The sequence below is a fragment of the Mustelus asterias genome, chromosome 26, assembly GCF_964213995.1.
Source record: "Mustelus asterias chromosome 26, sMusAst1.hap1.1, whole genome shotgun sequence".
In the NCBI taxonomy this organism is placed as follows: Eukaryota; Metazoa; Chordata; class Chondrichthyes; order Carcharhiniformes; family Triakidae; genus Mustelus; species Mustelus asterias.
This window is the reverse complement of record NC_135826.1, coordinates 42,841,734-42,869,493: the sequence shown is the minus strand read 5'-3', so window position 1 is coordinate 42,869,493 and position 27,760 is coordinate 42,841,734. Positions and strand designations below refer to the sequence as shown.

At 44.4% G+C, this 27,760-nt stretch overlaps 1 protein-coding gene across 1 annotated transcript; it reads left to right on the top strand.

The window, feature by feature from the left end:
* Nucleotides 1–556: 556 nt before the first annotated feature.
* tmem161a (transmembrane protein 161A) lies at nucleotides 557–23,167 on the top strand. The gene is made up of 12 exons (XM_078198620.1): nucleotides 557–683; nucleotides 3,042–3,145; nucleotides 4,828–4,908; nucleotides 8,176–8,273; nucleotides 9,431–9,587; nucleotides 12,917–13,068; nucleotides 14,730–14,793; nucleotides 15,895–16,038; nucleotides 16,575–16,688; nucleotides 18,079–18,253; nucleotides 19,963–20,059; nucleotides 22,219–23,167. The coding sequence occupies exons 1-12, from the start codon at nucleotides 681–683 to the stop codon at nucleotides 22,488–22,490; spliced, it is 1,461 nt and encodes a 486-aa protein (XP_078054746.1). The 5' UTR covers nucleotides 557–680; the 3' UTR covers nucleotides 22,491–23,167.
* The last annotated feature ends 4,593 nt before the right edge of the window (nucleotides 23,168–27,760 follow it).

The following is a 27,760-nucleotide window of genomic DNA, read 5'->3' as shown; positions in this document are numbered from 1 at the left end:
AAAAGGAACTGTCACTTTAAACTCATCCTTTGCTAAAAAATAAATCAGACAGTGCACCTTTAAATGCTCCTTAACCTTTACCTTTTATGGAGATTTGAAACATCAATAGTTGTACTCACTGGGAAAAGGCTGTCACATTGGAATTACTTGCGTTCCTGCAACATTGAGATTGAATTTGTTAAAAGTTCGCAAAAGTTTTATTTAAATGTCATCTTGGTTGTTGAGAGCAGCTTGTCGTCAAGATAGTTCAGTCACTGCGCATGTGCAATGGCCCAAAGGTTTCTGGGAGTTGTTGTTCTTTCTGGACGGGACGTCACCAGGGCGCGTCACGTGGAGAACTACAATTCCCAGAGATCCATGCGCTGCCTACCCGCCCGTCACTCAACCGTTCCCGATGACAGTTGGTCTCGAGCGTGCCGTCCCCGCCCAGCCGCAAACCGGATGGAGATTGGGTCATTCGTCTCGACTGTCAGCCAATCAAATGAACCCGGCTGCTGAGTGGTCGGCACGCACGTCAATTAATCGGAACCGGCCACTCCCATTGGTTGCCCTGGCTGTCAATCATTGCCCAGAGCCAGTTTGAGCTTAAAAGGCCAGTGATGGCGGTGAGGCTGCGTGAATGACTGAGGGGGGAAAAGGCGAATTAATTGAGTTTAAAGTGTGACCGAGCGGGGAGCAACATGGTAAGGCGAGAGTTTCTGAGGCAACGAGTGGCGGTTCGACCCTCGCCAACCCTGAAAAAGAACAGCATGCTTTAAATCTGGAATTATCGTTGCTACAACTAAAAATTGTTTGGAGGAGGGGCGGTCAGTGGGTTGCAGGGATCCCAATGCCAAACGACAGCTGCAAATGTCAGCTCCGCTTGAGCTTCATTGTAGATAAAGTCGGCTGGTTGCATAAGTTGTTATTGCAGGCTTTCAATTTTAATTTGCAGCAGCTCTCTTAAAGGGGCATGTCCACATTCTTTAAGGGGGTTCAGGGGAGGGGGAGGTTGTTAACATTGGGCTGTAGCACTATCCCGGAATGTTTATTCATGGGTAGGTCACAGTTTGCCATAATGATTGTGGCATGTCAGCAGTATGACAGTTGGCACTGTTCTGTGCACTCACTGGCTTTTAGTTGAATGTTGGTGAGCTATTGTTTAACTATGGCAGCTGTGTCCTTCCACGGACTGATGTTCATCACTTTCCCTCCCAGATGTGCAGGATGTTGCCATGGTGTCCATTTACTCTGATGTCAAGCTTGAGTTTGCTTTTATATGGCACCTTTTCACAACCTCCAAATGTCCTCCAAAAGTGCTTCACAGCCAATTAAGTACTTTTTGAAGTGTCGTCACTGTTGTAAGGAAGGAAAACATGACAGCTAATTTGTGCACACTATCTGCAACCCTCTGGTACAAACGTATGGATTAGGAACAGAAGTATGTCATTTGGCCCCTCAAGCCTGGTCCCCCATTCAATAAGATCATGGCTGACCCATTTGTGTTTTGAATTCCACATTCCCATCTACTGCTGGTAACCTTTGATCCCCATGCCTAACAGAAATCTATCTACCTATGCCTTAAAAATGTTCTATGACCCTGCCTTCTCATCTGAGATAGAGTTCCAAAATCTCAACCGTCTGAGAAAGAAAAAAAATTCTCCTCATCTCTGTCCTAAAGGGGTGACATCTAATTTTAAAACTGCTCCTTCGTTCTGGATTTGCACAGATGATGAATCATCCTTGCCGCATCCACTGAAGTAGTTAGGCAGCAAGACTGGACAACATTCAGGCTTGGGCTGATAAGTGGCAAGTAACATTTGTGCTACACAAGTGCCAGGCATTAACTGTCTCCACCATGAGAATCTTAATAATCTCTCCTTGGCATCCAATGGCACTACTATTGCTGTAATCCTCACTATCAATGTTCTGGAGTTACCATTGACCACAGCTTTAACTGGACCAGACATATCAACACTGGCTACAAGAGTAGCTCTGAGACTTGGATTTCTGTGGCAAGTAACTTGCCTCTTGATTTCCCCAAAGCTTCTACAAGGCATAAGTCAGGAGTGTAATGGGATACTCTCCACTTGCTTAGATGAGTGCATCTCCAACAGCAATCAAATTCAACACCATCCAGGACAAAGCAGGCCGCTTGATTAGCACCCCATCCACCATTTTAAACATTCATTCACTCCACCACAGTTGCATAGTGGCAGCTTTGTGTGCATCTTGTATGAGTTGGCAGCAACCTATCCAGCCTCTGTTGAAAGCGCTTCCAACACATGAGCTCTACTACCTGGAAGAATAAGGGTAGTGCCACAGGATCTTTTGCATCCACCTCGGAGAGTTGACAGAACCTTAGTTTGGCATCGCATCCGAAGGACAGCACCTCCAGTTCCTTCAGTATTGCACTGGGGTATCAGTCTAGATTTTATGCTGAAGTCTGTGCGCTGAGCCTCCAAACCACAGCCTTTGCACTCATTATAGAGTTGCACTGAGCCATGACTAACATTTATTTTAAACCCAGTAGATTCTGGGAGAAAGGGGAGACAAAAGAAGTAAGGGTTCCACAGTTTTGTGCTTCTGGGAAAGAAATCAACGTAGAGTGGTGCAGTTAGTCCTGAGACTTTAGCATGGAGAGGAGATATGACCATAAGATAGAGGAGCAAAATTAGGCCATTCAGCCCATCAAGTCTGCTCCGCTATTCGATTATGGCTGATATGTTCTCAACCGTATTCTCCCGCCCTTTCCCTGTAACCTTTGATCCCCTTACCGGTCAAGAACCTATCCATCTCTGCCTTAAATACACTCAATGAACTGGCCTCCACAGCCTTCAGTGGCAATGAGTTCCACAGATTCACCACCCTCTGGCTAAAGAAATTCCTCCTCATCTTGGTTCTAAAGAGTTGTCCCTTTTATTCTGAGGCTATGTAAGGAGCGAAAGGTTCACAGGAACAGTTAATGAAATTTAAAAAAAGTAAAGGATGCTCTCTGAAGGGTAATTCTGCTGTTCTCTTCATTATTTAGTATTTATGAAGTTCATTTTGTTTTTTATCAGGGGGTTATAGGAGTTCAGCTGGTTGTGAGTCTGCTGATGGCGACCCTCATGCAGAGATTGGCACCTCATTATTCCATAGGTCGCTGGCTACTCTGCAATGGCAGGTAAAACATCTGACTTGGTTAATTCTGTTTTTGGTCAATTTTAAAATCTCTCCTGAAGCTGCTGGTTGTCACTGGGGTACAGGTCCCACAGAAACCGGCAGCTCCCTGATGCCTCAATCAAACTGCCATTCTTCCTGAGTCATAGGAGCCAAGTGTTGGTGGGTTATTCAACTGTAGCATGCTGCACTGCTAAGCCTAGTCCTGTCCTATAACCAACCAAACGTGCACTTTGCACTATGGTGTGTGAATGGGAAGATCACTCGGTACTGATCAGGAGTTGATAAATTAGCTATGTTTTTCTTCTCTCTTGTTCTCTGGCAATAAATTCAGCCCAATGTCATGGAATCAATGTCTCGTCTTTCTGCCGGTTCTAAGAATTAATGGGTGTAATAGGATAAAGGTTATACTATTGGACTCGCACCAAAATGACCATGAAACTGTCATGAAATCCAGTTGTTTCACTAATGTCCCCATTGTGCCATTGCCCTCACTCACTCTGGATCTGCATGTGACTTCAGTCCCACATTAATTTGAAAGACTGAAGTATAAATGTATATCAAACACTAGTTCAGTCTTAGCTGGAGTATTGTATCCAATTTTATGCATTACATTTTAGAAGGACGTGAAGACTTTGAAGAGGGTGGCACAGTGGTAAGCACTGCTGCCTCACAGCTCAAGGGACCCGGGTTCAATTCAGGCCTTGGGTGACTGTCTGTGTGAGGTTTGCATGTTCTCCCCCTGTCTACGTGGGTTTCTTCCAGGTACTCTGGTTTCCTTCCACAGTCCAAAGATGTGTAGGTTAGGTGGATTGGCCATGCTAAATTGCCCCTTAGTGTCCCAAGATGTGTAGATTAGATGGATTAGCCATGGGAAATGTGTGAGGTTACGGGGATAGAGCAGGGGCCTTGGTAAGATGCCTTGTCAGAGATTCAGTCCAGACTCAATAGGGCCAGTGGCCCTCTTCTGCATTCCAATGATTCTATGATTCTCAAGAAAAGATTTACTCAAATGATTCAGGGATGAGTGAATGGATAGACTAGAGAAGCTGTTATTTTCCTGAAAGCAAAGGAGGCTGGGAGAGTATTTGATAGAGACATTTAAAATTATGCAGGATTTCGATAGAGTAAATAAAGAGAAACCGTTTCCATTCGCTGAGGGTTAATACTCAAAGGGCATAGATTTGTGACTGGCAAAAGAACCAGAGACAAATGAAGATGTTTTACATGGCATGTAGTTAGGATTTGTCTAATAAGGTAGTGGATATAGATTCAATAGTAGCCTAGAAAAAAGAATTGGATAAATATTGAAAGGAGGAAAAATTGCAAGGATATGGGGCAAGAGCAGGTATGCGGGACTAACTAAATTGCCCTTTGAAAGAGCCAGATCAGACTCAGTGGGCTGAATGACCTCCTGTGCTGTACTATTATATGACTTTATGACTCTTAACTGACTTCTGAAGTGACCACTTAGTTGTATTAAATTACAGTCAACAGGTCAAATATAATAAAATGATTCTTCAGAGCAACCTGATCTTCCATTGATATTTAATGAGTAAGACATTAAAATGGCTCTTTTCTGGAAACTGTTGACTGTTTAATTCACAAATACAACACTTTTGTGCCTCCTTTGAGCCAGTAGGAATTAGAGATTTCTGGTAACTATGTGTGCAACTTTCTTGGCAGCCTATTCCGATACAGACATCCATCAGATGAAGAACTCAGGGCCCTGGCTGGAAAACCAAAACCCAAAGTGAAGAGAGACAGGTTGGTCAAGCATTCTGGCATTCACCTTAATGGAGGAAATAGTTCCTGCGCAAAATTATCCTGCCTGAATCTGTGTATTTTCTTTCACAAATGAGAGCTGTCTTTGCTATTTCCACAGTTGCTGGCACATCACTCACTAGTGAAGTAAGAATGCATGGAGTTCAGACTGACTGTTTCCTCAAAGAGACATGAAAATATAAAATTTGGCAAATGTCACCTGGGCTTAGCGGTAGGATCTGTGCCTCTGAGTCAGAGGGTTGTGGGTTACTTTTCCACCACAGGACCTGAATAAAGCGTCTATGCTGACACTCCCAGTACAATGCTGAGGGATTGCCGCCTTTTGGACGTATTTTCCTTCAGATGAGATGTGATATTGAGGTTCCATCTGATCACCTCTGGTAGACATAAAGAATCTCGAGCCACTATTTTGAAGGCAAGGGCACAAGAATATCTTCTGGGCAGTAGGGCTTCATTGTCCATCATCAAGAATGGCTCAGTAGCAGCATTACGACAAAGGGTCATCTAGACTCGAACCATTGACTCTTCTCTCCCCAACAGATGCTGTCAGACCCACCGAGATTTTCCAGCATTTTCTGTTTTTGTTCCATTACTAACCAAGCTGGAAAGGATGTAGCTGCTGGACAGGGACTGCAGCAGATGGTGAGGAAATCAGCAAGAGGGGAAAATCTACTTGTCCTTGTCCATAATAACAACCTGTTACAGATGCATCTGTTATAGGAGTGACCACCACACACGTTTTGGAGACAAAGTTCCATCACCCCCTTGAGGATACCCTCCATTTTGTTGGCTGGCACTACCATTGTTCTAAATGAGAGATTTTGAACAGATCTAGCAACTCAAAACTGGACATCCATGAGGCGCCATGACCATAAGTAGCTGCAGAATTCTATGCAACTACATTCTGTAACCTCAAGGTCTGGCACACCCACATTATAACTTTACTATCAAGCTGGAAGATCAGCCCTGATCCACTGAAGAGTGCAGGAGGACATGCCAAGATCGGCACCCTGACATACCTAAAAATTAGGTTTGGTTTTAGCGTGTGCAGTAATTACTAAGCCAGGCAATGCCTTCTGCAGTAGCTAAATGGATCTCTGAGCCCTCCGCTGAATTTTGTCATGGGAAGTCTTCAATGATGAGTTATTGATTGGGGTGCACCACAGCCTGCAAGGCCCCACTTGTGCCAATTTGCTGGATAGTGAGGAAACAGTTGAGGAATGCCCAGTGTTGACATGGCAGATTGAAGCCAGTTGGGTGGGGTGATGTGAAGCTACAACAAACAAATATTTGGATGCCAAACAATGGAAGCAGCATTTGATGGACAGAGCTAAGCAATCCCACAAGCAATGGATCAGGTCTAAGCTTTTGTCACACCCAATCATGAATGATGATGGACAATTAAACAGCTAACTGGAGTAGGAGACACCACAAATATCCCTATCCTCAATGATGGGGAAGCCCAACACATCAGTGCAAAGGACAAGACTGATGTGTTTGGAATCACCTTTAACCAGAAGTGCTGAATGAATGATCCATCTAGACCAGCTCCTGTGGTCATCACATATGTCACTCTTCAGCCCATACGATTCACTCCACGTGATATGAAGAAATGGTTGAAGATACTGGTTCAGCAAAGGCTATTGGACTCTGTCAACTTTCTGGCAATTGTAGTAAAGACTTGTCCTCCAGAACTAACTGTACCCCTAGTCAAGCTTTTCCAATACAACTACAACATTGGCACCTACCTGGTAATGTGAAAAATTGCCCAGCTATGTCCCGTCCATAAAGTCAGGACAGATCCAAACCAACCACTTACCCCTATATCAGTCTACTCTCAGAAAGTGTCATTGACAGTACTATCAAGCAGCAGTTAGTCAGCAATAACCTACTCACTGACACTCAGTTTGGGTTCTGTCAGGCCACTCGGGTCTTGACTTCATTACAGCCTTAGAATCAAGGAGCCCTAGCAAAACTGAAGTCAATGGGAATCGGGGAAAACTCTCCACTGGTTAGAGTCATATCTGGCACAAAGAAAGGTGGTTGTTGACAGTCAATCATCTCAGTACTGGGCCATTGCTGCAGGAGTTCCTCAGGGTAGTGTCCTGGGCCCAACCATCTTTAGCTGTTTCATCAGTGACCTTCCCTCCATCATAAAGTCAGAAGTTTGCTGATTGTAGTGACTCCTCAGATACTGAAGCAGTCCGTATCCAAATGCAGCATACTGGGACAATATTGCGCTGATAATTGGCAAGTAACATTCACACCTCGAGTGTCAGGCAGTGATGATCTCCAAGAGAGGATCTAATCATCAGCCTTGACATTCAGTGGCATTGCCATTGCTAAATCTGGCAGCATTAACATTCTGGCCATTACCTTTGATCAGAAACTGAACGGAACCAGTGATAGAAAATCCGTAACTGCATGAGCAGGTCAGAGGCTGGGAATTCTGCGGCAAGTAGCTAGCATCCTGACTCCTCCAAAGCCTGTCCACAAGGCACAAGTTAGGAGTGTGATGGAATATTCTCCACTTGCCTGGATGCGTGTGGCTCCATCAACGCTCAAGAAGCTCAACTTGATTGGCACCCCATCCACCATCTTCGACATTCACTTGCTCCATCACTGATGCACCATGGCAGCAATGTATACTATCTACAAGATGTACTGCAGGAACTCACCAAGGCTCCTTAGGCAGCACCTCCCAAACCCATGACTTTACCACCAAGAAGAACAAGGGCAGTAGTTGCACGGGAACACCACCATCTGCAAGTTCTCCTCCAAGTCACACACCATGCTGACTTGGAACTATATCACTGTCCCTTTACTGGTACTGGGTCAAAATCCTGGAACACCCTTCCTAACAACACTGGGTGTACCCACAACACAAGGACTGCAGCAATTCAAAACGACATCTCATCACCACTTTCTCAAAGGCAATTAGGCTTTGGCAATAAATGCTGGCTTAGCCAGTGACCCTAGATCCCATGAATAAGTAAAAGCAGACAGACTTGGACTGAGAGTTAGTAGATGGTGGGATATTTGGATAAAACACAGGACACCAAGCTTCTTGGAGACAGCTTTATGGTACAGGAGATGTGGGAGTTTCCATTTGAGAGCAAGATCAAGAAGTACGGAATCAGCAGAGCTACGAGCTGTAGTTGTACCTGCAAACTTGCTGGAGACCAAATGCGGAGACAATTGCTAATTCTAATTATTTTTGCTACTCACTTTCTTATCTTTTGCTGGCAGGAGGCAAAATGGTATCACAGAGACCAAACCAGAGATAGTGCCCAAGGACATCGACCTGCACTTGGAAGCAAAGCCGATCACTCCTCTTGATGCTCTTGGTAAGGAGCATGTGATGATGGTCATTATAACAGTTGATGCTCAGCCTGGCTGTGAGATTTAGACTGGACTAATTGTGAAACAGGTGATAGTTCATCTGCACTCCTCTCTTCAAGGTGCTGATGGTTGTTCCTTAGACATTGATTGTCCTTTAATACCATATCCGCTGATGCTCTGTTGCTCGTATCCTAACTCACACCAAGTCCGGTTTACGCCCCTATGCTTGCTGACCTAGATTAGTTTCTGATCAAGCAACGCCTCAATTTAAAAATTCTCGTCCTTGATTTCAAATCCCTCCATGGCCTTGCCTCTCTGTATCTCTGTAACTTCCTCCAGCCCTACAACCCTCTGAGATCTTGGTGCTCATTCAATTCTGGCCTCGTGAACATCCCCTGTTTTCTTCATTCTGTCTGGGTCCTAGCACTGGAATTTTCTGCCTAAACCTCTCCGCCTCTCTGCACCTTATGTGGCTCACTGTTAAATAGTGTCTAATAATCACCTGGGGATGTAAACATAGGAACACAGAAAATAGGAGCAGGAGGAGGCCATTCGGCCCCGAGAACCTGTTTCACTAATCCTTATGATCATGGCTGATCATCCAACTCAACAGTCTGATCTCGCCTTTTCCCCCTCATATCCTTTGACCCCCCTTTGCCCCAAGTGCTATATCTAACTGCTTCTTTGGCCTCACCTACTTTCAGTGGGGGCGAATTCCACAGGCTGACCAATCTCTTGGTGAAGAAATTTCTCCTCACCTCTGTCCTAAACAGTCTACTCTGTAATTTCAGACTGACCCCTGGTTCTGGGCACCTCCACCATCAGGAATATCCTTCTTGCATCTACCCTGTCTAGCCCTGTTAGAATTTTATGGGTTGCTGTGAGATCCCCCCCCCCCCCCCCCCCCCCCCCCTTCATCCTTCTGAACTCCAGCAAATACAACTGAAGGTAACATTGAAAAAATAAGTTGGGAGTAAATGGATGGAATGAAAGCTTGGTAAAGGGTTATGGAAATATGATAAGCACATGGGATTCGTGTTACAGCTCATATGGGCAATAAACACCAACATGGACTGGTCAGGCCAAACATGACATTATTTTGGTGCCTTTATGAAATAGTACCCAAGTTAACCTTGTTTCCTTTATTTTTCTCTTTGTTTAGTCCTGCGTTACTTCTTGGACTATCAGTGGCTGGTGGATTTTGTCTTGTATGCGACACTGGTTTACATGTTCACAGAGGCCTACTACAGCCTGCTCAGCATACGTGGGGAAGTGAACGTCGGCATGCTGTGGTGCCTGCTCACGTTAGCCTTTGGAATGTATCCTTGTGCCCCTTCCTCTGATCCTGCAGTATACCAAAAATCATTTGCATTAAACAAACTAACATGAACAGGGGGTTGCTGACTTATCAGTTATGTCTGGTGTTAATCGAGGCTCAGTTGGTAGCACACTCAATTCTGAGTCAGAGGACCTGGATTTAAGCCCCTACTCAGAGACTAGGGCCCACAATCCAAGCTGACATTCCCAGTGCAGTACTGGGGGAGTGTTGCACTGTTGTCTTTCGGATGAGGTATTAAACTGAGGCCTCTTGTGCCTCAGGTGGTTGTTAAAGATCCAGTGACGCTGTTTCAAGTAAGAGCAGGGGAGTTACCTCTGGTGTCCTAGGCCTATTTTTATCCCTCATCCCACATCACTAAAACAGATGATCTGCTTGTGTATTTTATGATAATATAGCATCTGTGATATCCTCAGGACATCAGACTGCTTTGCAACCAATGATTATCCTAAATGAAATTATTCACGGTTTAAAGACAAATATGGCATTATTGCACAGCAAAATTCCATAAAGGTGAATAGATGGAAGTTTGTAGGTTGTCCTTGTGTCTGCGTGGGTTTCCTCCAGGTGCTCCAGTTTCCTCCCACAGTCCAAATGATGTGTAGGTTAGGTGCGTTAGCCATGATAAATGCGCAGGGTTACAGGGATAGGATGGAGGGGAGGGTTTGGGGCAGATGCTTTTTTGGATACTTTCCCTCCGTCATAAGGTCAGATGTGGGGATGTTTGCTGGTGAATGCACAATGTTCAACACCATTCTCGATTCCACCAATAGTTAAGCAGTCCATGTCCATATGCAGCAAGACCTGGGCAATATTCAGACTCAGGCTGGTAAGTGGCAAGTAACATTCGGACCACTTAAATGCCAGGCAATGACTACCTCCAACAAGAGAAAAACTATCTCTCTTTGACATCCAGTGGTATTACCATTATAACATTCTGGGGGTTGCCATTTACCAAAAGCGGAACTGGACTGGTCATATAAATACTGTGGCTACAAGATAGGTCAGAGGCAGGGAATCTTGTGGTGAGTAACTGACTCCCCAAAACCTTTCCACCACCATCATCTACAAGGCATAAGTCAGGATTATGATGGAATGTTCTACACTTGCTTGGATGAGCATAGCTTTACAACAACACTTGAGCTTGACACCATCCAGGACAAAGCAGCATTTAAATAAGGCAGCTCACCACCACTTTCACAGGGGTAATTAAGGATGGGCAATAAATGCTGGCCTAGCCACCAATGCCCACATCCCATGAATGAAAAAACCTCTGACTTTCCAGCAATCCCTAGACACGTAGTTCAGTGCCAGTTTGGATTATGTGATGTGGAGTGAACCTTGACCACTATGACCTGACTCCAGTGGCAAAAATACTATAAACTAAGTCAAGCGGGTAGCACAGTGGTTAGCACTGCTGCCTCACTGCGCCAGAGACCCAGGTTCAATTCCGGCCTCAGGTCACTGTCTGTGTGGAGTTTGCACATTCTCCCCATGACCGCATGGGTTTCCTCCAGGTGCTCCGGTTTCCTCCCGCAGTCCAGAGATGTGCGGGTTAGGTTAATTGGCCATGCTAAATTGACCCTAGTGTCAAAGGGATTAACAGGATAGATTTGCAGGATTGCGGGAATAGGGCCTGGGTGGGATTGTGGTCAGTGCAGACTTGATGAGCTGATTGACCTCCTTCTGCACTGTAGGGATTCTATGATACTTATTTAAAAGAAAAACTAGGCTCTCAGTTTATCCACTTTAGAGGCCTGTTTGTTGCTTTACAGCACTGTAACATTAGTCTTGTTATTGTTGCAAGTTATTGATGAGCAGGTGAAAAGATTCACATTTTTTTTATATAGAGAAGATACCTCCAGTGGGCTTCTGATAAGTCCATAAAATTTATTTGCATTTTCCATCAAGGAGAGAGACTGTCACTATCCTCCCTTTCAGTCAGTTGAAATGTTTTAATTTATTGGTTAACCATTGACTCTGACAAGCTGTAAAAGTAGTTAATGACATTGTCCCCTGCAGGGAGCTGTCTGTGTAATGAATTGAAGTGTTTACAGCTCTGCTAATCTTCCTCCTCAAGTAATCAGTGGGGAATAAACAAACTGACCGCTGTTATGTAAAAAGAGAAGTCGACAAGGACAGCCTACTGGGTCAGGCCCCTCTCATCCCCTCCCCAACCACTATCACCCTTCATTCGCATGTTGGAACAGCATATCCAGCTGTTGGGTGGTTGTGACAAGTTGCACTGCGTTCCTGCTGCTGGCGGGTAGCAACTGGGATTGGTTGGGAATAAGGTAAACATTCTGATTTTGCAAGGACAGCAATTGGTGGCATGCAAGTCCTAAACCCAACCAAGTGATGCTCCGTTTCTGGTCTGCCATCTGAAGATGCTATAAAACGGAATCTTGAATGACCCCCATACTTGGTACTATTGCTCTGCAATGCTCTTATTGAAGCCCAAAAGCTATTTAGATGCCCACTTCCTTGCCTTATCCACCACCCCTGAGCCCTCCCAAACAATCCATGGCTGTCAGTTTCCTCTTTTTTTTCGACCTCCAGAAATGGGTGGTCTGCATGTTGCGGGAATTAGGATTCTATCCTATTGCATCAGTATTGTCTCCAAAGTTGCAGCCTCTGCTTGTGTAAATGATTCTAATCGGAGAAAACAATTCACCAGATTCTATCAGGGCATAGAGCATCAAATTTTGAGGGCATATTGTATAACCTTAGCTTGTTCACCTTAAGTTTAGAAAGTTGGAGGATGAACTTAATTGAGGTGTAATTAAGGGGTAGATAAAGGGAAACTATTTTCTCTCGTGGGAGGGGTCCAGAACAAGAGGGTCAATTAGAGCCAGGCCATTCAGGGGTGATATCAGGAAGGATTGTTTCTCTCACAGCTCAGTGGAAATCTCAAACTTTAATCCCGTAAAAGCTGCTGTGGACCAATTCAAATTTTCAAAACGGACGTCAATCGATTTTTGTTGGGTAATGCTTTGGAGCCAAGGAGGATAAGTGAATTAAGGTGCAGATTAGCCATGATCTAATTGATAAAGCTGGAGGGGCTGAATGATTTCCTCCTGTTCCTAATGTTTATTAAAAAAAGAAGCTTGGAGTGTGAAGTTTGGGCTCTGACCCAGGCCAGGTGCCCTTCCCATTGCAAGATATGGGAATCGTTCCCAACTTGGGGCCACAGCTTATGACAAAATGGTCATGAGTAGCACAGTCTTAAACTGGCACTGTGACCCACAAATAGACCTTTTGATTCAATTCTTCAGCAAACCCTACTTGTTCGCCTTGACGCTATCTGCACAGTAAAGTTCTCTTCTCTCTGATGACTCATTACTTCAAGACAGAGGAAGGAGGTGAGCGCTCTGTCTGCCTGACCTTCGCATTCCTCTTTGTCCTCATCGCTATGTTAGTCTTGGTCGTGCGGGAGGATTATCTGGAGTTTGGCCTTGAACCAGGTGAGTTCCTTGAAAATTTTCCATTTGTATTTCACAAGCTAAAGAATGTAATGACTAGATGGCCAAATTGGCATGTGGTTAGTTTCTCATCGAGTTCCAAGAACAACCACAAAACAGCATCTCCCAAACCCACCACCTTGAGGGGCAGGGCCAGCAAGCATATGGGAACAGCAGCATCCAGTGGTTTCCCCTCCAAGTCGCATGCCGTCTTGGCTTGGTCATATATTGGTCGTTCCTTCATCGTCGCTAGGTTAATGTCCTGAAATTCCCTTCCTAACAATACTGTGGGTGTACTTACACCACACAGACTGCAGCGATTCAAGAAGATGGTTCACCAATACCTTCTCGAGGGCCAACTTGGGATGTGCAATAAATGCCAGTCTGGCCTGCAATGCCCACATCCTGAGATTTTTTTTCTTTTAAAAGAACTTCTGTAAAAGTGGAGAGTATTTCATCACACTCGTGATTTGTGCATCATAGATGGTGGATGTTAGGAGATGAGTTCCACTGTGCAGAATTCCCAGCCTTTGTTTTAGTGCTGTTCTAAAGATTGTAATTAAAATCTGACCATGATAAATTATGATGTGGAGTTGCCGGTGTTGGACTGGGTGGGCACAGTAAGTAGTCTCACAACACCAGGTTAAAGTCCAAGAGGTTTATTTGGTAGCACGAGCCTCACCTGATGAAGGAGCGGTGCTCCGAAAGGTCATGCTACCAAATAAACCTGTTGGACTTTAACCTGGTGTTGTCAGATAAATTATGAAAAAGGATTTAATAAATCTGGCACCAGAAAAACTGATCATGAAAGCTGCCAAGTTATCTTGACATTCCTGTTCTATGATGAATGGAATCCAGTCTGGCCTACCGGTGACCCAGGCTCATACTTATGGATGATTTTTATTGCCATCTGAAGTGGTCTAGTAAGCCATTCAGTTGCATAAGCAGTCACAATGAATTAGAAGGCCTTTGCCAATACTGCTGAGGGGATGGTGATGGGGCAATAGTTGATGCTTTGCCAGCATTGCCCACATCCAAAGCGCTAAACAACAATTAAATAAAGCTCATTGAAGAGTGAAACGTCCCCTCTACACACACCCCCCCCCCCCCCCACTCCTTCCGTGTGTCTCTGTGATCCGTTTCCTGTACCAGCAATCCATTGGCCTACATCATATTGTTGCTGTTTGGAAACTTGTGCCAGTTTTCTGCTGAACATTTGTTTCCACTAGAAACTGGCTGAAGTTGCCCACCCCTTCTCCCACAAAGAACCTCGTGGAGAATATCACACCATTGATCCAATGGTTCCATTGATGCTAGTTACTCTTCTCTACTTGGCCAGTCTAGACTTTGTGTGAGCTACCTCACTACCCAACCCTGTCATCCTCCATGCTCTTTGTGCATGCATCCGTCTGACACTTGATAGGTGAGGAGCAGAATCTCTGGCTTTTTTTTTCACCACTCTTTACAGCACCAGTGACACTGTATTGTCGCCTTGACTGGAATAACTAAGTCAGCACAGCCTCTGGGACCTGATCCGAACACTGGGCAGTGCACTTACCAAATAAAGCACTGATGAGGCAACAGACAGTGAAAGTAGAACTGACTCGATGAATAAGTTTCTGTAAAGACTGTCAATTTCTATCTAACTTTTATTCCCTCTGTAGGCTTTGCCAGCTTGTACGAAAATGTGAGTGTCTTTCTAAAGCAACATGGGGTGGATATCTGGCCGTGAGTATTGTTTCCTTTATTTAATATTGAACTGTGCCATTGCAGATCTTTCTCCTCAATTTTTCCGTTCAGTGGGTAGCACGTTCATCTCTCAGACATGAGGTTGTGGGTTCAGGTCATCCTCCAGAGACTTGAGCTGAGAGTCCCAGTGCAATTCTGGAGGAATGCTGCACTGTGGAGATGCTGTCCTTCAGATGAAACGTCAAGCTGATGCTCCATCTGCCCCTCAAGTGAACTTGAAAGATTGCATGGCCCTACATTGAAGAAGGGATGGGGAGTTGACCCTGGTATTCTGATCAATGTTTATCACTCTGCGCATCACTAAAGCAGATTATCTGATCATTATCAGATTGCCAATTGTGGAAGGTAAAGTGGGTTAGCTCAGATGGTAAGTTGTAGTGTTTGATAATGCTGATGGTAGGGGTTCAATCCCTGTACAGGCTGATCTGGTTCTTGGGGCCTACCTCTTTTATTTGATTTCCATTGTGATATCATGGCATTATTGAACCATGATTAGCAACTTTCAGATAAGATGGATACGACAAGAAGAAAGAGAATTGTGGGACCTCACTATGAAAACTGGCTGTCACATTTCCTAAACAACAGCAGTGATTACATTTTAAAACACCTTCATTGGTTGTAAAGCACTTTGGGACATCCCGAAAGGTGCTATATAAATGCAAATTTTTAAATGTTTTTTGTAACTAACTGTTTAGTTGGCACTCCTGTGCAGTACCAGTGGATTACTACATTGTCCAAACTGCTGTCCTTTGATTGAAAGGACAGGCCCTGTTTGTCTGTAAATGTAGTCCCAAGGCATTACTCAGAGAAGAGCAGGTAGCATTCCACCCTCAACAAAAAAACCTCTTAAATAAAAGAATGTCAGTCACTTAATCATAGAGCAGTACAGCACGGAAGAAGGCCATTTGACCTATCGTGTTTGCGACTGCTCATTTGCTGTTTGTTTGACCTGGAGCCTGAAACTACATATTAAAAGCATTCAGTCAGGGTCTGTTGTCCCTCTCCAAAGATTTACCCTCCCCCACCCCATTCCAAATCATATCAAATTTGTTTGTGATGGTAACTTACTTTCTGTTTCAGCTACTCAGTCTCCAGACTAATCTTCAAGCTCTCATTGGTTGGACTTTCTGCATTTATTGGTGCATGTTTAACATTCCCGGGTCTCCGATTGGCACAGACTCACTTAGATGCTCTCGTGCTGACTGCGGACAAACCTCTGATACAGTAAGTAATGCAACTGGAGCTGAATAATGGTGTGGTGCTTTAAAGAACAAATGTTGTGACATGGCACTGAGAGAACAGGAGCGAGCAAGAAATGGACCCATCAAGTCCATTCTTTTTACAGCTCCGTTCCAATCTTTCTCAATCTAAACCAACTTTGTGGCAACACTCGTAACTTTTTTTTATTCTTTCACGAGATATGGGTGTCGCTGACTGGGCCCATCCTAATGCGACGAAATGTTAAGTTGGGGTCACTGTCAGCTTGTTCAGGGGGATGGGAAAGACCTGGACTGATGATGCTGCTGTGAAGCTCATTGGGATATTTTACTACGTTAAAGGTGCTTTATAAATACAAGCTGTTGTTGATTGACCTAATCCTTTATCCATACGTTTTGGCTACCTCGTCCCAAATCTCTCCCTCTGGCTTGGCATTTGATGCCTTTGTGATGCACCTGGTGGCAGGTTTATTTGTATGCAATACTGTTATAGTTGCAGTAATATATTCCTCTTATGCTCTTTGTTTCCTGCCCCTCTCTCAGGATCCTATTGTACGCCAACTTTCTGTCACCTGTCATCATATTATTGCTGTGGGTGAAACCAATTACCAGAGACTTTCTGATGAACACTCCACTTGGAAAAGAAAAGATGGAGCTGTGAGTAGCCAGCAATGCCTCGCACCTTCATTGTACCATCTTGGATTTTTCTGTCCTTTGACAAGTATCCACTTCTTCATGGAACAACAGCACCCAATCAGGGGCATTAGACTTGGGGGAAGGAATAAGAGGGTAAATTCAGCCGAGGTACAAGCTTCACCAGGTAGAAGTGCTGACCTAGGTGATGCAGAGTTTCCAACTCTGGCTGGGTTTATTCCTGGAGGTTTCATCACATGACCTTCTGCTTTGGGCCACCCTTCCCCCTCATGTTTCTTTGCCAATAGGATTGATCCTGCCTGTCAGTCAAACAACCTTATTTTCCCCTATTTAAAAAAAAAATTAGTGTTAGTATCCCACAATTTTTCCCCTGTGTCGTTCACAGTAATGTCCTGAAAGTTAATCTTCACTATCTGGAGATTCGAGGGCATTCCTGCCATTTTGGCAATCGAGTGGCTCCCGTGTTGGAGCTTTTTCTCTGATACGTTTAACAAGGTTCTTTGTTGGAAGAGAAGCATCGCTGAACATGCTCTGTAGTCTGTCCTTTTGTATCAGATAAATCACAAACCTTCAAGGACAATAATCTCAAGGTATATGGGGTCTCTCTCTTGAATTATGTTGCACTCTTGGAAACCCATTTGCGAAGATTTACTCGGTTCATTTTAATATTTAAGATTTTTTTATTCACTGTTTCTGCATAATCCCCAAGTTAATTGTACTTTTTGTTGCAGTCTTATTTATGGAGCAAGCAGAGGCCATTCAGCCACTTGAGTCTGTTCAATTAGATCACAGCTGATTTGTTCTTAACTCCATCTGTACACTTTAGTTCCATGACCTTTACGGTAGCACACTGGTTAGCACTGCGGCTTCACAGCGCCAGGGACCTGGGTTCGATTCCCGGATTGGGTCACCGTCTGTGTGGAGTTTGCATGTTCTCCCCGTGTCTACCTGGGTTTCCTCCGGGTACTGTGGTTCCCTCCCACATTCTGAAAGATGTGCTGGTTAACAGGCGTCGGACTGTGGCAACTCAGGGAATTTCACAGTAGCTTCATTGCGGTGTTAATGTAAGCCTACTTGTGACTAATAAATAAACTTTACTTTACCCTTACCCAACAAAACTCTACCAATCACAGCTTTGAAATTTTCAATTGATCCCTTGTTTTTTCAAAGAGAGTTCCAGATTTCCACTACTCATTGTGTGACAAAGTTCTTCCTGACATCACCCCAGAAGGGCTGACTCTAATTTTAAGTTTCTGCTCCCTCATTCTGGACTCCTTTTCCCGGGAAATAGTCTCTCTCTATCTACCTATCAATCTCTTAATTTTCTCTCTCAATAATGTAGTACTGATATAAAGTTCTGACTTTGGACTTCCTTGCTGATTTGATTCTGAAGGATGTCTGACACGACGTACAACACAGTCCGCCTATGGATAATCATCGCCCTCTGCACGCTCCGTCTGGCCATGACCCGCTACCACCTGCAGGCCTACCTGAACCTGGCAGAAAAGTGGGTGGTGCAAATGAAGAAGGAGGCTGGAAGCATCCCGATGATTGACATTCAGCGGAAGGTACGTCAGAGGCATTATGGGAAAGAGGAGGTCTAATTAGTCCTGTACGACCCTGTAAATATGTTTGGACACTAATATAACTGGTGAAAATGTATGGGTGGAATTCTCCCAAAATTTGTTAGTATCAGATTCTGACTGAACACCAGCGTGTATCAATGCAGAATCAATGAGGGGAGGCGATGGCCTAGTGGTATTATCTAGACTATTAATCCAGAAACTCAGCTAATGTTCTGGAGACCTGGGTTTGAATCCCGCCACGGCAGATGGTAGAATTTGAATTCAACAAAAAAAATCTGGAATTAAGAATCTACTGATGACCATGATACCATTGTCAATTGTCGGAAAAAACCCCATCTGGTTCACTAATGTCCTTTAGGGAAGGAAATCCGCCATCCTTACCTGGTCTGGCCTACATGTGACTCCAGAGCTACAGCAATGTGGCTGACTCTCAACTGCCCTCTGAACAAGGGCAGCCAGCGATGCCCATGTCCCACGAATTAATAAGAAAAAATCACAGCCAAGTTTCAAACCAGATTTTCTGGCACTCGGTGCACAGAAAATCTGGGGGCATGGTTTGCGCCATTCGGGGCCCGATAGAGATGGCAAGGCCAGCTCCAAAGAGATTGGAGTGCCATCTTTAAAGAATTGCAGTGGCAGGGTATTGCCCAGCCATGTCCTCGCCACCCGAGGGCTATACTTACTGGTTTATGAAAACCAGTACTGATTCGTGCCGGCATGCTGGGTGGGAAGATACGATGAGGGCATTTGGCCCTATAATTATATTCAAATTTATTTTAATATATGCTATTTTAAAAAATATTCTAATCAGGCTCACACCCTCCCTGGGCTTGAACATGATTGCATCATCGGAGAGGGAATGGAAAAGTTGCCATACTGAAATCTCGCTGGCACAAATCGCAGCCACTTGTGAGATTTAGCGACCATTATGGGATTTGCATCCGCTGTCAATGGTCATATATTTTTGGAAGAAAACATTAATATCAAATATATAAGGGATTCTTTCTAATCGACATTTGGTGCCATAATTTCTTTTAAATTTTGAAGAGTATGAAGAAAGGAAAATCAGTCTGATCTCAGGAACTGCTTAAGAACAATTAGCCTCGAATTTATGCAGGAAGACACAGCAATTGTTGCCTCCAAATAACAGACCAGATACCACACAAGCTAGAATCTTCCATCTCCATACAATTGCTGGTGATATCTTTCTTCCTGCTGTTGCACTTTAGTCGCAGTCTTTTGCCAAACATTTCTACTAATGTTGTCTGCAATGCTCATAATGGGAGATTCCTGTCTAAAGTCATGCTCCCTCTCACTAGTGTGGCACTTCTTTATGTACTTGCTATATCCAGGAGGGAATCATAGGCTGTTTCATTATGTGGTTGGGATCTAGATGGGGGTTTTAGGGGATTTGTAATTTATAAACAGTGGCATCTCTTTATCAGCGGATTGAAGCTTGTTTTTTTAAAAAAATGTTTTATTCCTTTCTTAAAGTTACAAAGCCAATGCATAGAGCGGATTGGATTCACATTGAATCCAATTCACGGTCCCCACGAGAGCGACATACAAGATCCAAGCTGACAAGAAAAGGCATTGTACCTGATCTTGGGCTTGATCTGATGCTTGATCTTAGGCAAGAGCTGAAGCTCAGTTGTTAGTGACTGATGGGATGTTTTTACCACCTGCTGCAGGTTTCTCGAGTGTTCTGCTATCTGTGTGTGGTCACTGTGCAGTACCTGGGCCCCATTATCCTTATCCTGCACTCTACTCTGCTGCTGAAAGTGTTGGGTAAGCAACTGAATGAATAGTGAATAAGTTATGAAACTGTCTCTATCCGTCATTCATTTTACATTCAGAACAAGTTCCATTCCCCCATTTTAATTTGATTCTGACTGATCTGTAACTTCAAACTCCATTTACCCATCATTGTTCCATATCCTCGATATCCTTACCTAACAAATGTCGGTCAATCTCAGTTTTGTTTGACTCCCAGCTTCAATAGCAATTTTTGGGGGGGATTACAGATTCTCACTGCTCTTGGGCTTTCGTGGAAACCTGCTTCACCCTCGAGCAGCCTCTCACTTTAATTTTAGGATGTCCCTTTTCTTCTGGAGTCCTCAAAAGTTTGCCGAGTTTTACAGTTCTCCGAGGGCACACTCGCTCGGGGAATACCTACTATGAGACTAAACAATATGGGTAGGAAGGAGTGCTTAGAAGGCTATTCATAAAATAAGAACCCATGGTGTTGGCGGTTGTATATTAGTATGGATAGAGGATTGGCTAACTGATAGAAGACAGGGTTGGAATAAGGGGGTCATTTTCAGGACGGCCACCTGTAACTAGTGGAGTTCACAGGGATCAATGTTGGGACATTTTTTACAATATGTATTAATAACTTGGACAAGGGAAGTGAATGTACTCTTGCCAAGTTTGTGGATGACACAAAGTTAGGTGGGAAGGCAAGTGGTGAGGATAACGCCGTCTACAGAGAGACATAGACAGGTTCAGCGAGTGGGAAAAAGGTTAGCAGATGGAATATACTGTGGGTAAATGTGAAGTTATACACTTTGGTAGGAAGAATAAAGGAACTGATTATTTAATGGAGAAAGCTGCAGGATTTTAGGGTCCTTATGCATAAATCACAAGCTAGCATGCAAGTTCAGCAGATAATAGGGAAAGCAAGTGGAATGTTGGCCTTATTTTCAAAGGGGATAGAGTTTAAAAATGGGGAACTCTTGCTAAAACTATACAGGGCACCAGTTAGACCACACCTGGAATACTATGGACAGTTTTGGTTCCCTTACCTGAGGAAAGATATACTGGCATTAGAGGCAGCCAAGGGAAGGTTCACGAGGTTGATCCCGGGTATGGAGGGATTTTCTTATGAGATGTTGAGTTGGTTGGGTCTTTACTCATTGGGAGTTTAGAAGAATGAGAGGTGACCTTATCGAGACATGTAGGATTTTCAGGGGGCTTGACAGGGTAGATGCTGAGAAGTTGTTTCCCCTTGTGGGAGAGTCTAAGACCAGAGTAAGGGGTCACCCATTAAGAATGAGATGAGGAGGAATTTCCTCTCTAAGAGTAGTGAATCTGTGGAACTCTTCAACACAGACAGCTATAGAGGCTGGGTCATTGTGTATATTCAATTCTGAGACAGGTTCTTAATCGGTAAAGGAATCATGGGTTATGGCGATAATGCAGGAAAGTGGAGCTGAGGATTATCATTTAAAATCAGTCATGATTTCATTGAATGGTGGAGTAGACTTCTTGGTCCGAATGGCCGCCTTTAACAGCACAGTGGTTAGCACTGCTGCCTCACAGCGCCAGGGACCCGGGTTCAATTCCCGGCTTGGGTCACTGTCTGTGCGGAGTTTGCATGTTCTCTGTGTCTGCGCACATTTCCTCTGGGTGCCCTGGTTTTCTCCCTCAGTCTGAAAAACATGCTGGTTAGGTGCATTGGCCATGCCAAATTCTCCCTCAGTGTACCCAAACAGGCACGGGAGTGTGGCGACTAGGGGATTTGCACAGTAACTTCTTTGCAGTGTTAATGTAAGCCTACTTGTGACACTAATAAATAAACTTTAAAACTTTAGTTCCTCTGTCTTATGGTCTAAGAACCCAACTTGGGTATGTCTGCGCTGGCAGCAGTAGTTGCATTACATTCAGCCTTACTTTAACTGTGCAGGTGCCTGGAGTTTACATAGATTGTACAGGCCAGAAACGAGCCACTTGACCCAACAGTTACATACTGGCGCTCATGCTGCACATGAGCCTTCTCCCATTCTACATCATCTCAACCCATCAGTGTATCTTTGTATTGCTTTCTCCCTTGTATGTTTATCTAGCTTCCTTAAATGCATAAACAGCAGCATGGGCAAGTGGGCCGAATGGCCTGCTCCAAATGTTGTAGGGTCAATTATAATTCATTGTGTGTTTATTGTATTTAGGTGACTACTCCTGGGGCTTTTACCCAGAGCCGCCTCTAGTTTCGCCAGCTCTGGATGTTGATCAGCATTCCTCCCATCCAGCTGTCAATGAAGAGGACGATTATCAAGCAGCCGTCTCTGAGATCACAGCAACCCTGAGCACCCTCCGTTGTGCTTTCACACCCCTCTTTTACCGGGGCCTCTTCTCCTTCCTGACCTGGTGGCTAGCTGCCTGTCAAGTGGTAACGAACCTGTTTGGCCTTTACTTCCATCAGTACTTGATGGCCTCATAGGACAGGGGGGCTCAGACATGAGAACAAAGCAAGCTGGGGAGTGCCTTCTCTTCTGCCACTTGGAGAACCAGCAGATAATTACGAGTCAGAAAGAATTTTCTTTTACATTTTCTCAATCCACTCCTTTCACACACCAGCCCCCTGCCCTGCCCCCATCCCCGCCCCAAAATATCGCCACCACTTTTTGCCTAAAGGTGCTGTGTTCCACAGGACTAACTCCACAACTGCTGGCTGGCTCTTCTGCATCTCAAACCAACTTGGCTGCTCTTTTGTTTGCCTGGGGAGCAAATACGTACCAGGCAGGCTTTGCTGCTCCTGATCTCTATCCAGTCAGACACCAAAAGGACAAGACCGAGCTGGAGTGTAATGCCTCCACAGCCTGCCAAACACTTGCTGCTTTGGCGCTTGGGGCAAAGTACCAGAAAGCCTATTGTAAAACTGTACATGGAAAGCTGGAGGAGGTAGACTGTTGGCATCCTTTGTTATTGGATCATTATGACTTTGCTGTCTTCTTTCTCAATGATGTGGAGATGCCGGCGTTGGACTAGGGTAAACACAGTAAGAAGTTTAACAACACCAGGTTAAAGTCCAACAGGTTTATTTGGTAGCAAAAGCCACACAAGCTTTCGAGGCTCTGAGCCCCTTCTTCAGGTGAGTGGGAATTCTGTTCACAAACAGAACTTATAAGACACAGACTCAATTTACATGGTTGGAATGCGAATACTTACAACTAATCCAGTCTTTAAGAAACAAAACAATGGGAGTGGAGAGAGCATCAAGACAGGCTAAAAAGATGTGTATTGTCTCCAGACAAGACAGCCAGTGAAACTCTGCAGGTCCACGCAACTGTGGGAGTTACAAATAGTGTGACATAAATTCTGATTCTAGGATCGCATGATAAAGACTCAGGAGGAAAAAAGCAGAAATATTTATGTGAAATAGTGTGACATAAACCCAATATCCCGGTTGAGGCCGTCCTTGTGTGTGCGGAACCTGGCTATCAGTTTCTGCTCCGCGACTCTGCGCTGTCGTGTGTCGCGAAGGCCGCCTTGGAGAACGCTTACCCGAATATCAGAGGCCGAATGCCCGTGACCGCTGAAGTGCTCCCCAACAGGAAGAGAACAGTCTTGCCTGGTGATTGTCGAGCGGTGTTCATTCATCCGTTGTCGCAGCGTCTGCATAGTTTCCCCAATGTACCATGCCTCGGGACATCCTTTCTTGCAGCGTATCAGGTAGACAACGTTGGCCGAGTTGCAAGAGTCATCATCTCACGTGAGAACACCATCCACCAGGTACACGGTACATACTCTTGCAACTCGGCCAACGTTGTCTACCTGATACGCTGCAAGAAAGGATGTCCCGAGGCATGGTACATTGGGGAAACTATGCAGACGCTGCGACAACGGATGAATGAACACCGCTCGACAATCACCAGGCAAGACTGTTCTCTTCCTGTTGGGGAGCACTTCAGCGGTCACGGGCATTCGGCCTCTGATATTCGGGTAAGCGTTCTCCAAGGCGGCCTTCGCGACACACGACAGCGCAGAGTCGCGGAGCAGAAACTGATAGCCAGGTTCCGCACACACAAGGACGGCCTCAACCGGGATATTGGGTTTATGTCACACTATTTCACATAAATATTTCTGCTTTTTTCCTCCTGAGTCTTTATCATGCGATCCTAGAATCAGAATTTATGTCACACTATTTGTAACTCCCACAGTTGCGTGGACCTGCAGAGTTTCACTGGCTGTCTTGTCTGGAGACAATACACATCTTTTTAGCCTGTCTTGATGCTCTCTCCACTCCCATTGTTTTGTTTCTTAAAGACTGGATTAGTTGTAAGTATTCGCATTCCAACCATGTAAATTGAGTCTGTGTCTTATAAGTTCTGTTTGTGAACAGAATTCCCACTCACCTGAAGAAGGGGCTCAGAGCCTCGAAAGCTTGTGTGGCTTTTGCTACCAAATAAACCTGTTGGACTTTAACCTGGTGTTGTTAAACTTCTTACTGTTCTTTCTCAATGGCAGTAGAGTTTTTAATTTTAACACTAATGACAGTCACTTTAATTGGTAGACTTTCCCTACACCCCTTTCCATCCACCCCTCGCCCTTTCACCCTCAGAGGACAGGTACCCAAATTTCTTGCATGCAGTGTTATTGCAGAGTAGAAGGTCAAAGATGATATTTAAACATTTTTTTAAAATAGGGAACTAACACAGTGGCTGAAATTCCTGGGAAGGGTGGGAAGCAGCTCACAGTAGGATCAAAATCTTCCAGGTTTCCAAACCAATTAAGATGTGTCTATGATCTAAATTGCGAATGGGCCATAGGTATTTAAACCCTTCCAACCCTCCTCACCCCACATCTTTGGAAGGGTACCTTTTGGGGTGAACCTACAGAATTTTACCCAATCTTGAACAGCAACAGAGGTTATCCATCATTTTGTCCATCACCATTTGGTCTTTTTTAAATCATCAGTTGCGAGTCTAAGAAATTCCCTCACTCACCCCTGGACTATGCTCCTATGTTTGGCTCTACCTCGGAGCCTTGACAGGAACCAGTGGTCCAAACTGATTTAAATAATTTTGGGATTGGGAGGGGGTCAGTACCCTCGAGGGTCAGCGGCTTCATGTCCTCCCCTCCCCATCCCTCAGTTCCATGACGGAGTGGAGCCCTGCTGAATTCGGGCCCCGTTCAGTTTTTGGGGGTCCAGAATGATTGGAATTCCACCATCACTCAGAGATTGCAAGAAAATTATTCCATTGGTGAGGATATTTGGGGAAACACAGGCTGGATAGAAAGTGGTAGAGGCTGGATGGGAAAGATTACAACCCTTTTTGCTTTTTTAAATTAATTTATGGGATGAGGGTGTCGCTGGCAGGGCCAGCATTTATTGCCCATCACGAATTGCTCTTCAGTGGCTTTCTAGGCAATTTCACAGTTAAAAATCAACCACAATGTCTGGAGTCACATGTAGACCAGACCAGGTTTCAGACAGCTGTGAACCAAATGGGTTCTTACAACAGTCAACCATACTTTCATGGTCATTAGACTGATAATTCCAGATTTTTAAAATATTGAATTCAAATTCCACCAGCAACTATGGTGGGATTTGAACCCAGGTCCTGAGGACATTACCTTAAGTCTCTGGACTAGTCCAGTGATGATACCACTGAGCCATCGCCTCCCTGACACTAAATGTGAGCAAGCTGTTTCCAAAACAGATGGAAATGTAGTTGTAAGTGCCAGCAGAGGATCTGGGTATCTGCTTCAATAATTTCTATAACACCTTTCACAAGGTCAGAGCATCCCAAAGTGCTTTACAATCAATGAAGTACTTCTGCAGCCAATTTGCACACAGTAAGATCCCAATGTGATAATGACCAGAAAATCTTAAGTCGGTTGAGGGATAAATATTGTCCAGGATACTGGGAAGAACTCCCTTGCTCCTCTCTAAATGATGCCATGAGATCTTTAATGTCCACCTGAGAGGATATTGGAGCCTCATTTTTAATGTCTCAACTGAAAAACAATACCTTCAACAAGGCAGCACTCCTTCAGTACTGAACCAGGAGTCAGCCTAGATTTTGTACTCCAGTTCATGGAGGGGGACTTTATCCTACTACCTTATGATTCAGAGGGTTCCTAGTACAGAATGTTACAAAGACTGATGACTGAGATAGAGAATGGTTCTCACTACATGTGGCACAGGAATGGGTGAGGAATAGGGTTGTTACCGCCTGCATATCCGAGGATCAAGTCCAGAAGCTGCTATCTTCCTGGTGACCTCAACAAGTGCAAATAATAGCCATGGCAAAGCCAGTGCGAGATACTGATCATGTAACTGATTTTCAGTGTTGTAAAAATGGACCCATGTGTATGGGAACCTGTTTGTATGTAATTAAACTACGAGGAAGAAATGTCTTACAGTACAAGACAAAAATATTTAATGAATGTTTACATAAGATGTTACAGAACAATGGCCTCTGTTGAAAATTAATGTGTAATTTATAAGTTCCTTCACTAAATATTGGTTAATATGTTCTCCATTGTGAAGGATGATGGTGCTGCAAGGTAGACCAAGTAATGACCTATTTCAGGAACCTAAGTGTCCCCATCAAACAATCCCAGGGCAGGTACAGCACGGGGTTAGATAGAGTAAAGCTCCCTCTACACTGTCCCCACGAAACACTCCCAGGACAGCTACAGCATGGGGTTAGATACAAAGTAAAGCTCACTCTGCACTGTCCCCATCAAACACTCCCAGGACAGGTACAGCATGGTTTTAGATATAGTAAAGCTCCCTGTACACTCTCCCCATCAAACACTCCCAGGACAGGTACAGCATGGGGTTAGATATAGTAAAGCTCCCTCTACACTCTCCCCATCAAACACTCCCAGGGCAGGTACAGCATGAGTTTAGATAAAGGTCAGCTTACACTGTCTCAATGTTGTACCTGAACTAGAATCTGGATTGAGATGACCCAAACTCATTTTGCATAGAATCATAGAAATCATAGAAACCCTACAGTGCAGAAGGAGGCCATTCGGCCCATCGAGTCTGCACCGACCACAATCCCACCCAGACCCTTAGAAAAGGGAGCTCTGTTGCATTAGCACCGAAGCTTCTTTATTAAAATGAAATAGTGACCCTTTAAATGTGACACTTCCTCTGTCTTTCACTCATCTTCCCCACTCCTCATCTCTCTCTCTCATCCCTTTTTTCACACCCTCCATTTCTTTGCCCTGTCAGCCCTTCTCTACTACCATCCCCTTTCCCTCTATGACCCCATCTCCCTAATTAAAAGGCACAGTAGACGCAATTGCCGTAATTGTAAAAACACACACCTCTCACGCCCCTTTTTATTGAAGCTAACTGTAAATTGCTTTCAGTTAGAACCCAGTAAACCATCTGATCTAAGTCCCTTGGCGACACTTTTTTTTTGTTTCTCCCAGCCTGTGTGCAAAAGACTCTGACTCCAGCCTTTAATTTGTGTCTGGGGCACATGCTGCTTTAGGGATACAGGCCTCTGCAGACTCCCAGGAGACACCCAATTCACTGATCTGTCTGATTTCACTCAAATGACTTAATTATAAAGCTGTACGCGTTAAAGGGCCAGTCCATCCTGACCAGCTATGAATTAAACATATGAAACCCTCCTGTTTTCTATTTCCTGAAACCAAATTTCATCTTTAAAATCTTTATGGCATTAAAAATAAGTGTTATTATGCACTGATTTGAGCTAGGATGGTCAGTGAGAGTGTTGCTGT